Genomic DNA, 14,277 nt, shown 5'->3' on the forward strand with positions numbered 1-14,277 from the left:
GTCACTGTCCCCCTCCTACACACAGCTACAGAATATGACTGTCACCAAACGATATTGGGCTCTACCAAAATAAAAGTGTCAGTGCTGCTATCTGACACATGGGCAGGTAGTGTCCAGCATTATTACAGACAAAACTTGACACTGTACATAACACATTGAGAGAAAGATGTGCCACCTGGATAAGGCTGATGTGGTCAGTGACACAGCAGATTTTTAGGGTGATAAGTTCCACTGAAGTCAATGGCAAAACCATTCTTGGTTTAACAGTCAGTTCCCTTTTTACAGCCCTTTCCTTGTCCCTTTCCTCCTCTTGACAATGGCACCTAAACAATTAAGGCCGTATTCACAAAGAAACTACTGCACTTACACACTTTCAGAATATGTGTGGGTTTTGCTAAATACTAATTACTTTCTGCTTCATATTTAGGAACAACATAAAAGTGTTAATGCAAACCAAATGGAAGAGGATCAAAGGAATGCAGTTTTACTTCTGCAGATGGCCCAAAATGTTAATAATTACAGATAGCATAATTTTCTTAATTAAGTTTGGTGCATTATTAATATTAGTGGCAACTTCTTGTGTTTCTGCCTCTGAGTTCATGCACAGGAGGCTGTTTCACCTTTCCAGCCACAGCCTGCACAGGCCTGGAGTAGCAACACCACTTGCTGTCAGAACACAGGCCATTATTTGGGATCCTTTCACAGATTAGTCACTTGAAGCTCCGGATTACTTCCAAAAACAGAAAATTCCATTTTAAAAATATGGAGCACAGCAAATATTCAAAAAGATATAATGATGAAGCAGCAGCAATGTGACTTTTTGCAACAGTTCCATTGTTACATAGTTGAAACAACTGTTTATCACCTCTTTGCATTTTGACCTCAGACCTGCATTTTCTCTGAGCTTTTATAGATAAAGTTGCATTTTATGGACTAACTTACATTCTATCTGATGACATGGCATTATGAGTCATTTGAGATTCTCTTATGTTTCTAGTACTACTGCAGTAACTCCACAGAAAGGCCTTGTAAATATTTTTAGATGAACACTCGTACGTCTTTTATGCTTTGTTTGCAATAAGCAAAGCCAATTCCTCAGTTCTCACTCATAAACAAAGGCTAGCCTCACACAATGGTTTGGTCACAAGGCTGACTGAATTTTTCTCTTAAAATTTAACGAAAAAATATCCTTTATAAAAGCTGACTGATGTACAGACTTACCCCTGTATTCTGAGTAATATTTCAACACCACAGTTTGTGTAATTACACCTTTCAAATTTAGTTAATGATTAAAAAATGTGAAACTACTGGATCTCTTGTAGAGGTTTAATTTATTTCAGCAATAGCTAGGTGTAACCTATGGAGAAATATAACCCTAGAACTTCTTACAATTCTATATTTATCTAGCTCTACATGCCTGGAGCATTCATTCTGATTCCTTTGTAGTTGTTTTTTACCTCTTTATCAGTCCGTAGAGTCATTTGTTGTTCCATTACACTTTGTCTTTGGCTGGCCTTCAGCAGTCACCGAGTTCTGAAGTGATGAAACTTCTGTGCATGTTCTATGTTCGGAGATTTCAAAGGGCTTTGCAACATTTCCAGCAAGAGACTTAGCTGAAATAAGTACTTCACTTGGTTCCTGGTTATTATCCACTTCAACAGCGGCTGCATTTTCAGTCTCAGGGCTGCAGGATTCTGCAGATCCTCCAGCCAGTTCTGAATATGATTCACAGATAGAAATGATGTCACAACAAGCTGAGTTTTGCATAAGAGGCCAAGCATCTGGAATGTCTCCACAGGCAGAGCGTGAAAGAGAACCAAGGAAAGCAGGAATCATTTCTCCAACAGAATCAGAAGCTCTGCAGAAGGATAAAAGGCACATAATTTACAAAGCATTCCAGAAAATATTATCAGTATTTTAATTGCTGATAATTTGTAACCGGCATTTCAAGAAGGTTTAACAGGGTCATATTGATACTCTTAGAGACATCCTGTACAAACTAAATCTATTGAGAAGGAATACAATTTGTTCCTTGGCTGGAAATGACAAAAGCTCTGGTGGCCAATACTTCGGACAGTGAATCCAGGATTCCACAAAACATGAACTACAGCTGGGGTTGTTTAGGGTCAGAAATATGACAAAAAATACTATAGTAATGTTCAGGTACAAACACTGTCACAAAGAAGAAGGATGGGGTTTTTTTCTCAGTGCATGGATAGGAGAGTATTAAGACAAGGTATAACAGGCTTAAAGTGCAGGAACAAAGATGGTTGGGTAGAGTCTAGAATCTTCAACAATGGGGGGGTTTGGTTGGTTTGTTTTTTTTCTCCCCCAAATTGTAGATAGACAAATATCTAATGGAAGCAAAAGAAGTAAAGTGGCTTCAGACTGGGAGAATGGAATAGGCCACAAGGCTTCTTGAAACTGTTTGCTTTAAATCTGAAAATGCATTCACTTTAGATTTTTCAGTTTGTTCGGTCTAGCCTCCAAAATGTAAAAAGTTTTTCTTCTATTCTCTTTTACATGTAAAGGACATAATGTTAAAGAATCGCAAGCATTATTTTTATTTTATGGAAAATGGAAGAAAGTGTAAGTGGAAACTCAGTATTATCTACCTCAAGTGTATTTAAAGTGCATGATAATAGTGACATGTGCCAAACACTGTTGAAAGTCCAGTAGTGTTTTTCACTATATATATACCAAAATAAGTATTAACAAAACCAGGAAGTTACACCAATGTTTTATTTCCAAAAACCGTCTACAGATTTTTAAAAATGCAAGGGCTATATTAAGTCTGATATGCACTGTGACAAAACTCGTCCCATATTAACATGCCTAGAACAGTTTTTAAGTAGCCTTACTAATTTCCAAAACATGACACTTTATTAGCTTTGCTATACACAAAAAGCATTTTCAGAGTTGAGGCCAAAAGTCAGGACATTGCACCACAATTGAAGGAAATACATTATTCTGGCAAAGGAAATTGGCACAAGCTCCATTTCTACTGGAAGGAACCACAGGATCTTTGATGTCCCCATAGCATGGATATTACAGTTATTTTTAAAGCCTTAACCAAAAGATTCCTCAAAAAGTACACAACTCTCAATTTGTCAGCCTTGGTGGTATACAAGGATGACTCAAGCTTGTTGGTATTTAAACAAGTTGTTATTGAAAACTTAGATATTTGTACTTAGGTCGCTAAGTCACCTAGCACAAACAATACTTATGAAGAAGCCGCCTCTACATTTTTAGTAACATGTGGCCATAAGAACAAAACAGCTGAAGACCAATTTAAACCTTATATGGAAAATCATTCTAGCTAAAAGAAATAAATACATCCTGTATTAAAATCTGTAACCAGGAAACTCTGAAGGACACCATACATTTTATATCTTTAGCTTGTGGCCATGCTGTAAAAATAACTACTACTAATATTCAGCTGACTGGGAGAAAATAAAAGTTAAAACCTGCTAAAAACTCAGAAATAATAGATATTTCAAATAGATGTTTCAAATCTTGCAGTCCTAAATAATTCCTTAAAAAAGAAATCTTCGTGCCACTTGTGAACTGTACCGCAATCCCCCCAGATTCATGGGTTTATGCAGCAAATTAACCATTAGCAGAAGAGGGAGTGGCCAAAGCCTATAGGGTGCCACAGAGAAAAAGGAACATTATCTGCTTGTGAGAGAAGCCACTTCTTCAGAGAAACCCTTGGATCAAGTCAGTATTTACTAAGTCACACTTAATTTTTTCACCATAAACCTATTCTTGCACAACATGGAAGAATATGGGTACAGCTCATCAAAATCCCTCATTCCACTTCAAGCAGCTGTTGTCCCTGCATAAATATTAATTTGACTGCATAAAAATATTTCATATTTAATACACATTTGTAAAACTAAGTTACCTTTCATTGAGCGTGGTCTGTGAGTGGAAAGCACAGCTGTGACTGCTGTGCTCCATGCTACAGGTTTCATCACAGCACAGTGAGGGAATCAAGTGAACTGGTCCTAAGGAATGAAAATTAATTTTAATAGTGTTAAAACTATCAAACCTCTGTATAAACTTACTCTCTCATCTTTTTCAAACTTGAGTATTAGTTTTCCAGTTAGATTGTAATACATGGATTGAGAAATGTTTTTACAGCAAGAGATTTCTTGCTGTAAAAACATTTTAAAAAATATTTTTATTCCTTTAATATTAAAATATTTATAAAAGCCAAGTCCTTCCTCTAATAGTAACATAGAAGCCAGTCATGAGTACCCATTTTTTAAATTAATTTTCTTCTCAATAGAATACACACAAGTGGAGGCATTCTGAGTAAAGCTATCAGGATGATATTTAAGCCTGTACTTTTGTGTTAAACTATGCATTTCTTAAATATTATTATTATTTCTGATTGTCTTATTATTTCTTCTTATTATTGTTTCTTAATGTCATAACTGCATTTGTTCTGATATGACTTCACAAAATGGCAATGATTTGAATTGTCCAGGTTGTTAATGTCCTTTAGCATTCATACACATTCTTAGATACTCTCTGGTAAATCCTTCACACTAATTTAAGTCTCAAAGCCATATGCAGTGCTATTTTTATCAGAAATAAATGAGATAAACATTTTGCTTTCTTTTTCAAGTGAAGTCACTGAAATGAATACAGGAAGAAACAAAGAACCCCAAATAGCTACTTAAAAATCCTTTTTGCTTATTAAGAAATTAGCCTAGGACAAAGGTTAGTTTGACAGTGTTAGCTCTGCAGCTGAATTGTCACAACTCAAGTGTTAGATAAAATAAAGTCACCTTTCAGTAGACATAACATACCACATGTCTGTGATGCACTTCTTTGGCACTGGCAACATGTTCTGTGCTCATATTCACTTAGCCGCGGTCTATCAAAACACGATAACTCAGAGCCATTGTAGTGAATGTCTTGTGATCTCAGAGACCCTTTCAAAAAAGTGAATAAAAATCCATGTCAGTAAGTGTTACCTTTTTTCCTGCTCAGAGCCCTCTATGTTTACAAAATGTGTAGTTGTCATGCTATAAAGTATGTCCATACATTTTCCAATTGAAAGACCCACAGTGACCATGTGGCTTCCAACAATGTAAACCACAGACTTTGCAACAAAGCCTGGAACAGCTGGTTCAACTACAGCCTCTTCTAGGAAGACATCTGCTCTCATTTTGATGACTTGAGAGTATATTTTATTCACTGTTACATTTTTGCAGTGTTTAATGATTCTCACTGATTCCCATCTGAAATTTTCCAGAGTCAGCTTTCGGCCACTGGGATTTTGTTTATATTATCTTAAAGAACTTTATATTAACAGCAGACTACCTCTAATCTCTATAATTGTAGGCCAAGGCAAACAAGTTACTGCACTTCACTAAAGGAAGTCTGAATTCGTTGTGTCAGAATTTCTCAAAACTCATGTGTAAAGCAAATTCTAGGTTGGGAACAATTCTGACAATGCCTCTGTAAACCTCTGTAAATTTTTGCTTGTGCTGAGAGCAGCAGTAACAATTCATCCTAGATAGTATTCTTCTTTGGCATCCAGGGTTCATTAGATGCTATAAACATGTTTTAATAAAAGTTTTATAAAACTTTTTCTTTTTCACTTTTTTCTTTGTTAATTTAAATTAAGAGTCAGAAAAATGTTTATTATAAACAAATTACATTGATGAGCTGTTAAGGATTTAAAAGAAATTTACAGATCTGTCTCAGGCATTTAATTCATCTTGAATATGCCCATAAAACCAAAACTGTTAAGGACAAATCTCTCATCTACACTGGCCACATTCATTATCTTGATGACCTAATCTGTGTTTCACAATAGTATTTGATGCACAGATCTTCCAAACTGGTATTTCCACATTGACATTGCAACTCTGTAATGTCCCATCTTGGATCAGGAATAGTCCAAATGTATCCGTGCAGCCTCTAGCAGAGTATGGCATGTGAGTGATGCAATTTGAATATTTTTGGGCATTTACACAGCATTTTCTCAGTAGCAGCTGAAACTTTCACACTGAGCTGGCAAACTTGGATGGAGTCCTGGGCTCTGCTACATTGACCATCTCAATACTAGACTTGCTTAAATGATGTAGATATTTAATTTCGTTACCTACAGAGGGATCTGAAAACTAATACCACTCTATAAATATTACCAAGAAACAGTAAAACTTGGAAACTCACAGCTTGGTTTCTTCTCCATGAACTGCCTCTTGCAATAGATAACACAAAGGATGAGAAGAGCCAGGAGCACTGTTGCAAGTGCACTGCAGATAACAGCTGCCAGAGCAGTGTCTCGAGGGCTGGAAGCAGTTGAAGGGATCTTCACAAGATTTACCTTGGTAGTACCTGAAATATAATTAAATAATAATTAAGAGAAACTGCAGACATTTCCAGAATGTAGTCATGTAATTGAAAGTCTGGGAAACAGAAGAGGATTGCACAGAAAAAAAGAGAATGTTTTTCGAAAAAAAGAAAATGTATTTATATGTGCAACATTAAACAGACACAAGTGCAACATTAACATTGCACATATAGACAGATATGATCATCAGCACCTGCAGTATGAAAAGGAGTCTTAGAAAAGATATATTGCAAAATGTGCCATAATGAGCGGAGATGCACACAAACACATTCAGACTGTCCATGAGAATGGAATCACATCCTCACAATGAAAACAAAGATATTTGTGTGTTTAATGCCACATGAATTTAATATGGAGAACATTTTCTAGGGCAGAGTTGAGAGAGTGATCCACTAGAGGGAGGCACAAATACATGAACTTCCCTTAATAAGAAAACTTTCTGGTCACTGAGACACCCACAGAAGTTCAAATGCTGTCAAAATTATCATCCTGCTTTGTCGCATATGTCATGACACCATGGTCATTTCCAAGATCAAACCCAAGATTTCAACTCTGCAAACTATTTTTCTTCAGTGATTTAAAAAAAAATACTAGATAATACTTCTAGTCAACATTCAACAGATTAACTTAATACCCAAATTAGTGAAGACTTAAGCAATGTTTCCAGCTACAAATGTTTTCACATTTAGGTAGAAAGTGAAAAATATTTTTAAAAGATAAAAACTTTAACTACAACTGTTGATACTGTCTTAAATAATATATTTTAAAATTACATTATTTTTTAAACCATCTATGAATTTTGACAACCCATCTACTTCAATCTACTGTGAATTCTTCCTAAATTCAATAAGAAAAAAGGAATAAAACATAGAGTACTTCTATGACAGCAAAATTTTAAGAAACCACAAACCATATTTTACTGACTTTCAAAAAGAAATTACTGTGCCTATTTACCCCAGAAGATGTTTGGTTAAAACCTAAAGACTATAATATCCTAAGAAATGGTCCATGCAGTCATAAGTTTAAATTGTGAGATGTCTGCCAGAGTATATAAAAACCTCTAATCAAATTGTACATAAATACAAATGTTCAATATTATTACTGCAATTTCATGATGGCAGGAAAGAACTTCCTAGCTTAGTAGTGCAATCAGTGGAATTGTATTACTAAGGAATATTTTTCTGCAATAGTTATGGTATTTCCTCTACACACATCAAACACGGGCACTGAAGTGTCTGTGATACCATATTGCTTTGTTATATCCCGTATAGGGATTGACAGAACCTAGGCATTTTGAAACATCAACTTAATTTTAAGACTCTAGACTACTTAATGCCAAAGAAAACACTCTCTTCTATGAAATTAAGAATCCAGAAAATTAAAGAAACAACCCACCAAATGAATTAAATAAAAACACTTTTTGCATCTTACAGTGTCATGTATCATGTAGTTGCTAGTAAAGAGGGTAATATAAAATGGCAAGGAGATCAGATCATGGGTACATTATACAGAAGAAAGTTTAGTTGCTCATTTCCTGATTTCAGCATGAAGAGAAACAAGTATTATTGCATTTGCATTGTCTGCTTGAATATTTCCATTTACCTTCAATTTGTACTACTATGTTCCACTGTCACATCAAAATCTGAAGAGCAAATTCATAGCAGATCTTTTTTACATGCTTTCAACTTGCCAAATTGCACAGAGTGGAGCAACTGGAGAAAGTACAACAGAAAGCCACAAAAATGACTGAGGAACTGAAGATTCTCTCTTACGATCAAAGTTTGAGAGAGCTGGGATGGCTCAAGCTCAAGAAGGCTCAGGGGAACCTCATCAGTTTGTATAAATTCTTGGAGGGAGCATGCAGAGAGGACAGAGCCACGCCCCCTTCTCAGTCAGAGCTAAGTTCTATGGCCTCTTTTCCAAATGTCCAATGGTACTTTTAAAGAAATGCAATAAATGTCATAATAATTTTGTCATAACTTAAATGGTCTTGGAAGGAACACCTCAGCCTTCCACAGAAAAATCTTTTCACTCAGTTTCTAGGGTTCTTGCAGCTGTAGTTTACAGTTTATAGTGTAAGCAGACAAAAACTTCTGCATGAAGTTCCAGGATATGTGGGAGAAGCAGTAAATATATATAAAATCCTGTCTATATAGCAAGGTGTGCTGACTTTGGTGTGAAGATCAGACTGTGCTTTGGTATCAGGTTTTCAATTTTAGTTAACTGCCTGATCTAGTCTTTAGAAGGTTAAAGACAGACTAGACAAGTATTTAAAAACCAGACAATGAAAAAACTGATCTGAACATCTTCAAATAGTTTTCATATCAATACACCTATTTGTATGAATGTACATAAGAGCACTAAACAGTTCTTAGCAATTAGGCCTTCATAATTTGCAGAAAAAAGAATTGTGAACTTTGAAGGGCAAAAAAGAAAAAAGCACAGGAGATGAAGCTTCTGTGTTTTTGTCTCTATTCATTTGCTTACAAAATACATCTATTTTCAAGTATGGTTTCATATTATGCATTCTAAGAAATTATAAATTATATATTTCTTTAACGTCCACCAGCAATATTCAAACTAAAAATACAGTGATTTCATTTTAAATAGGGATGGCAAAACTGAAAATTTTTTTAGCCATCTAGCTATTTAAGATTTATTTTGTTGATTTTTTTTCACTTGAGAAAGCAATTTTCTATTCCTGAGAATGTCTACCACTCATCTTCACCTTTAAAGAACTTTTGGAATAGCTACTCTGAGCAGTCCATTGTAGTCTAGCTCTAATTATAATGATAGTGATCTTCCCTGCAGAGACCAACATTTCAGAAGTGGATTGCTATTGTAGAAGTGGCCCGTTGGGCATTGCTGAACTCTGCTTTCAGTGTTACTCAGACATGTATGCATTTTCATAAACTCTTTCTTTTCACAGACTTAATGGTCCCACTTCAGTAAAGCAAGGAGTTGCATTTTAAATTTAAACTTGTACTTACATCTATTAGATGATTACATGATTAAATTTAAATATGCAATTAAACACTCTGTGAACTGGATGGGATACATTCAGAAAGGAGGGAGGAGGTGCACACTGTTTTCTGATTGTGGAAAGCATGTGCATATTACCCATATTTTATTTAAGAAATTGATTTCCCTTTTTAAGTCTTAGTTCTAACATATTCTGCAAATGTGCTAATGTTGAAGGAGAATTACCCAAAATATCAAACTGTCTCCTGCATAATTTGGAGCAGTAAGCCTAAATACACATTTTTCCCTTAATTAACCAATATTACATTATATGCAGAGGTGTGGTCCTTAAAAGCAAGTAAAGTTTCTGTTAATCCAAGACAGCTAAACAGCAGTAACTCAGCTAATATGGAACATATGAATCCCAGCTGTATCACTAAAATTTCTGCCAATAAACAGAATAGCTGAATATTTGGCCTATTATACCAAACAACAAGGGACAGGGCAAAATGTAAAAATACTTCCTTTGTCACTGATTTCATGTTTCTTTTCTCCAATTTATTATTATTTTTTTAGAACCATGATTAATTACAGTTGCTACTGGAATCAGCAAACCTAAAAGAAAGCTTTTTGTGGTAGATCAACCATGTGAAAACAGAACTTGCAGTGTTGTATGTTTCTTCCATGGATATAGGAAACATATACTAACCAGTAAAGTTGAGAATTAAATATTAGGGTTTCTTTCTTAACATGTCCAGTCAATGCTAACCTAAAGAGAGTTTACTCAAAATAACAAAGCTAATCCAAACTGCACTTAAAAAGCAGTAAAATGCTAACACTGTACAGAGAGTACAGATGGTAATCTGTTACTATCAGGATTGGAAGTAAGATGCAAAGCTTAAAATGTTGTTTGTTCCTGGAATATGGGTATTCCTGGTCAACAGGGGAAAGGAATATTTGTCTATTACAAAAACTGTTTTCCCATTACCTTTATGTTGAATGGCCCAACTCAGTGGTATCCACCTTAATTTGACAAGAATTAAGGGCTCAGACATACCCTCAAGTTATGTAATTTAACAAGTTGCTGCCTGTCAGCTGCACTGCAGTGGCTATCTGTGTGTGTGTGCCCTTGATCCATGGAAAAGGCAGGCCAGTGTAGGGCAATGTGGCTCACTTTGAAATTCCTTCATTAAAAAAAAAAAAAAAAAGACGTTTATATTCATTTAAAAGTAAGAAGACAGTATGTTTACCTAGCCCCAAACAAGCAAAAGGATGTATTATATAGCCTTACATATTATATGGACAATTCAGACACTACATGTACAAGATCTGTATACATAGATTAAATACATATGTTTTATATACCACTGAGCATCAAAACAAATGGAAAACAAGTTTCCCCGAAGATATCTCTGAGTCTTTACAAAGCAGCAGATTCCCTCCCTTCTCCTGGTCTTTCAAGTAGGAGGTAAGAAACTTTATTAAACATTACTGTTGGAGACTGTGGTAAATACTGGGGACAGAGTCTCCCAACATCTGTAAAAAGCCTTTTGCGTGCACGGCCTACACCCAAAGTTCATCATGTCAAACCACATTTTTCAAATGTGCTCCAAGTGCTGACTACAATTTTTTTTCTTTTTGTTTGTTTTATTTTGCTGGTTTTGTCATTTTTTAATAAATGGACCAAAAAGCCCTAGGGGAGAAAATGACTATTCAAGTATTTATCCATTGTTTGGAAATCCTGAGAAATATGCTTATAAATTAAAATCTTTGAAATATGATTTATTCATTTCCAAGACCATTTCTCTTGCACTGTGTATTTTCATGAACTCCAGCTGCTGACAGGCTTTTATGTTTAAAATAGGAGAACAATTGCACTGTGTATGTGAATTAAAAATATATATGAACTCCACAGTACTGGATACACACCACAATGTCTGTAAGGCAACCTCTGCTACACATTTTTCTTCTAGCAATTCAGAGATGTGAAATCTTTTTGTATTTCTGTGGTGATCTAAATTGAGCCACTATAGGGGCACAAAAGTAAGATTGTTTCATACAAAAAACTTCCAATTTCAAGAACTGTCTAGCCATGTGAACACAAAAGTTCATTAGAGAAACAGCTCAGACCAACCACTGCTACCCTCAAATAACCTGAAAAAACCTAAGAGTAAGAAAAAAAAATCAGAGGAAGTGGAATGAAATCTGTGTCACCACTGAACTACATATTCTACCCCACAACATAACTGGTTATTGATAAGAAAAGACAGATCTCTCCTCCATAAGCCGGGAACACCCAGCGTGATCTGTGTTTCACAGACACACCAAGTCTGTGCTGACAGTGTTAATGACTGTGGTGGTGTCAACAATTTCCTTTCTGACTTTTGCTTCTAGAAGCCAACTTTTCATCGCTGACAGTTGAAGGTAGGCAACACCTATTTTCTTGAAAATGCAACTTCTTTTTTTGGTGTTTTCATGTGTTAAAACAATGCCCCGTAAAGCTTATGTCAGAACATATGAGATTGCTTCATACAGACGAAAATCTGTTTTGTTACATCACCTCTAACTTTTACTTTTAAACACATTCTTTGCCAGATATGTTCTGTGAAATAGAACACACTATTTTAGCCTATTCTCTTGTTCAAATCCAACTCTAGAATTTCTCCATTCCACACAGGCTATGGAAGTTGTTTCATCTTTTCAACAGAAAATGAAAGCAGGAAGTATTTTTTTGTATTTTTGTACTTTGTATTCTGTATGTGTAGACCCATTTAATTTTTAGGACTATCCAGTTAGAGAACAAAATATCCCTGTGCAGAATTTGAGTCAGTTTGGTCTGTTTATGACAGTTTCTGCTCTATTCAGTCTCTGTACACACTCTGTTGCTCTCAGTCCCAAAACACTTCCACAAGACGTGGCCCATATAAGCAGAGGAGAAGTTTGCATTGCTGAAAAGCAAATCGTGTTCATGGGGGCAACTACTGCCATCACCCATTTGCTAAGGGAGGAGAGGGGGCCATGAACCCTTCAGAATCCACCTGCATTCTCACCAGTTAAGTGACAATGGCACGTATGTAAATAGACGAGAAAGCACATCTGAAGGTTGTCTCTTTAGCCAGTAGAGAATAACCCACTTTCATTAATCAAAACTGTAATTGAACATTGTGAATCACATGCATACAGGCTACAGAACTGTTCCAAAAGGCTCAAACAAGCTCTTAAAGCTGCTGGGTGATGAGGTTGCATTGGGGCATAGATTGGTTTTCAGTAGGTTGAAATGCCAGTGAGCAAAGCTCTGTCCTGTGTCCGTGACTGAGGGACTGAGGGCTGGTAGAGCAGCTAAGCCTTCCCCTAGGCAGGGAACATATGTGCTCTTCCATATACATCTATGTATTTATTTGTACAAATACCAGTAAAGCAAGAAATTATATGTAAATCAGTCTTAAAAGAGTTTTTGTCTCTGATTCAACAAGAAGTAATTTCTAATACTTCACTTTCTATCCCAAATATTTCCCTCCTTATTCTGGTTCAGCTGTGCTGACACCCAGGGAGTAAAGCAAAAGATTTCATAATGATTGCAAGTGTGCCCTAAGTTTGTTGACACAAATTTCCATAAACATCACTATGCAATATGTATTGCATATGTTTACGCAACACATTTTAAAGAACTATGGCTTTTGTTCTTGCTTTAAAAATTATTTGTAAAGGTAACAGTACTCAGCTATGTCACTTCTGTTTGCAAGCTGCTCTGTCATCAGAATAGCAGAGGATACTATGATATAATTCATTCATAAAGTTTCTAAAGATTTAGAAAATAGTGATTGTATATTCAAAAACAAATATATCGGTAAGTGATACATTAAGGAAAATTATTTGAATATCAAATTTGGTGCAGGAATAATTTCCTTATTTTGGTCAAAAAGCAGCTTCTTGAATTGGCCAAATAACTTATCTAGTCCAGACATCAAGATGTTCCAGCAGCTACCAGAAAATTCAATAAAGTTTTAGTATCTTTACCTTCTTGCCCCCTGGCCTAAAATTAAAATCTGAAACAACTGGGAAAGGAAAACAAAATCCTGATAGTTAGAAACATCTTCACTCTTCAAACTCTCTGTAATGTACTAATATTTTTTGCTACCAAATATGAAAAATATAAATGCCAAGGAAATTCTTCCAAGTAATAGAAATCCCATGCAGAAAGAGCCTAGTTATTACATGAATAATAAAAAATCAGTAGTCAAAGAGATCTGGAATTACGTAAGTTTGTGCATGTGTGTTCAATACTGGACTATTTGTTACATTAACATTTAAAAAGGTTATTTCCAAATTGAGAGAATACATAAGCAATAAAATAAAGAAGACCCACAACTTTCAGATTGCAGATAATTCAGGGTAATCTAAAAATTAATACACATAAAATATTGATGCCATTGTATTTTGGTATCCATTTTGAAAAGTGACCAAGGGACAAGGCTTAAGTACACAACAGTTAAGCTGTAAAACCTGTAATTTTAAAATCCAAATCTACCTTGGAAGCTAGAGGCCTGTATTAGGTCACATACTTCCTATGCCATGTGAAGAAAAGGTTAAATACAGAATAGAATCTGAAATATCTGTCATATGAGTAACACCATGCTCAGCCTATAGATACAGAAACCTGGAGAAGGATAATGTACTTTGCTCTTCCCATAAATTACTCGGAGGCAGAGAGGAGCCTGCACTTCTCTTAAAACTCTATGGAGAACAAAAATCTATGCTCTTATTTTAAAATTAAATTAGGAGACAAATCAGAAGCATGGCTTATAATGCCTTTCAGATGCAGCTCTTGAAAGAGGAGATAATGATGGGGTTTCTGCCTTCTGAGAAAGCTTAAGAGCTCTTTGCCAAGACGTACGAAATTAAGACTCTTCTATCACCTTCATGGAGGTTGTTTTAGCCAC

General features: G+C 35.5%; 1 protein-coding gene across 3 annotated transcripts in view; it reads right to left on the reverse strand.

The window, feature by feature from the left end:
• Window positions 1–14,277, reverse strand: part of TNFRSF19 (TNF receptor superfamily member 19) — a 56,907-nt gene that overhangs the window by 3,204 nt on the left and 39,426 nt on the right. For all 3 annotated transcript variants that reach the window (XM_064409206.1, XM_064409207.1, XM_064409208.1), the window contains 4 exons: window positions 6,196–6,360; window positions 4,821–4,946; window positions 3,908–4,010; window positions 1,458–1,858 (listed from right to left, as the gene is read on the reverse strand). In XM_064409206.1, the coding sequence (XP_064265276.1) occupies window positions 1,465–1,858; window positions 3,908–4,010; window positions 4,821–4,946; window positions 6,196–6,360 (788 nt within the window). In that variant the 3' untranslated portion in view covers window positions 1,458–1,464. The remainder of the gene's footprint in view (window positions 1–1,457; window positions 1,859–3,907; window positions 4,011–4,820; window positions 4,947–6,195; window positions 6,361–14,277) is intronic.

Source organism: Passer domesticus, chromosome 2 (genome assembly GCF_036417665.1).
Source record: "Passer domesticus isolate bPasDom1 chromosome 2, bPasDom1.hap1, whole genome shotgun sequence".
NCBI lineage: Eukaryota > Metazoa > Chordata > Aves > Passeriformes > Passeridae > Passer > Passer domesticus.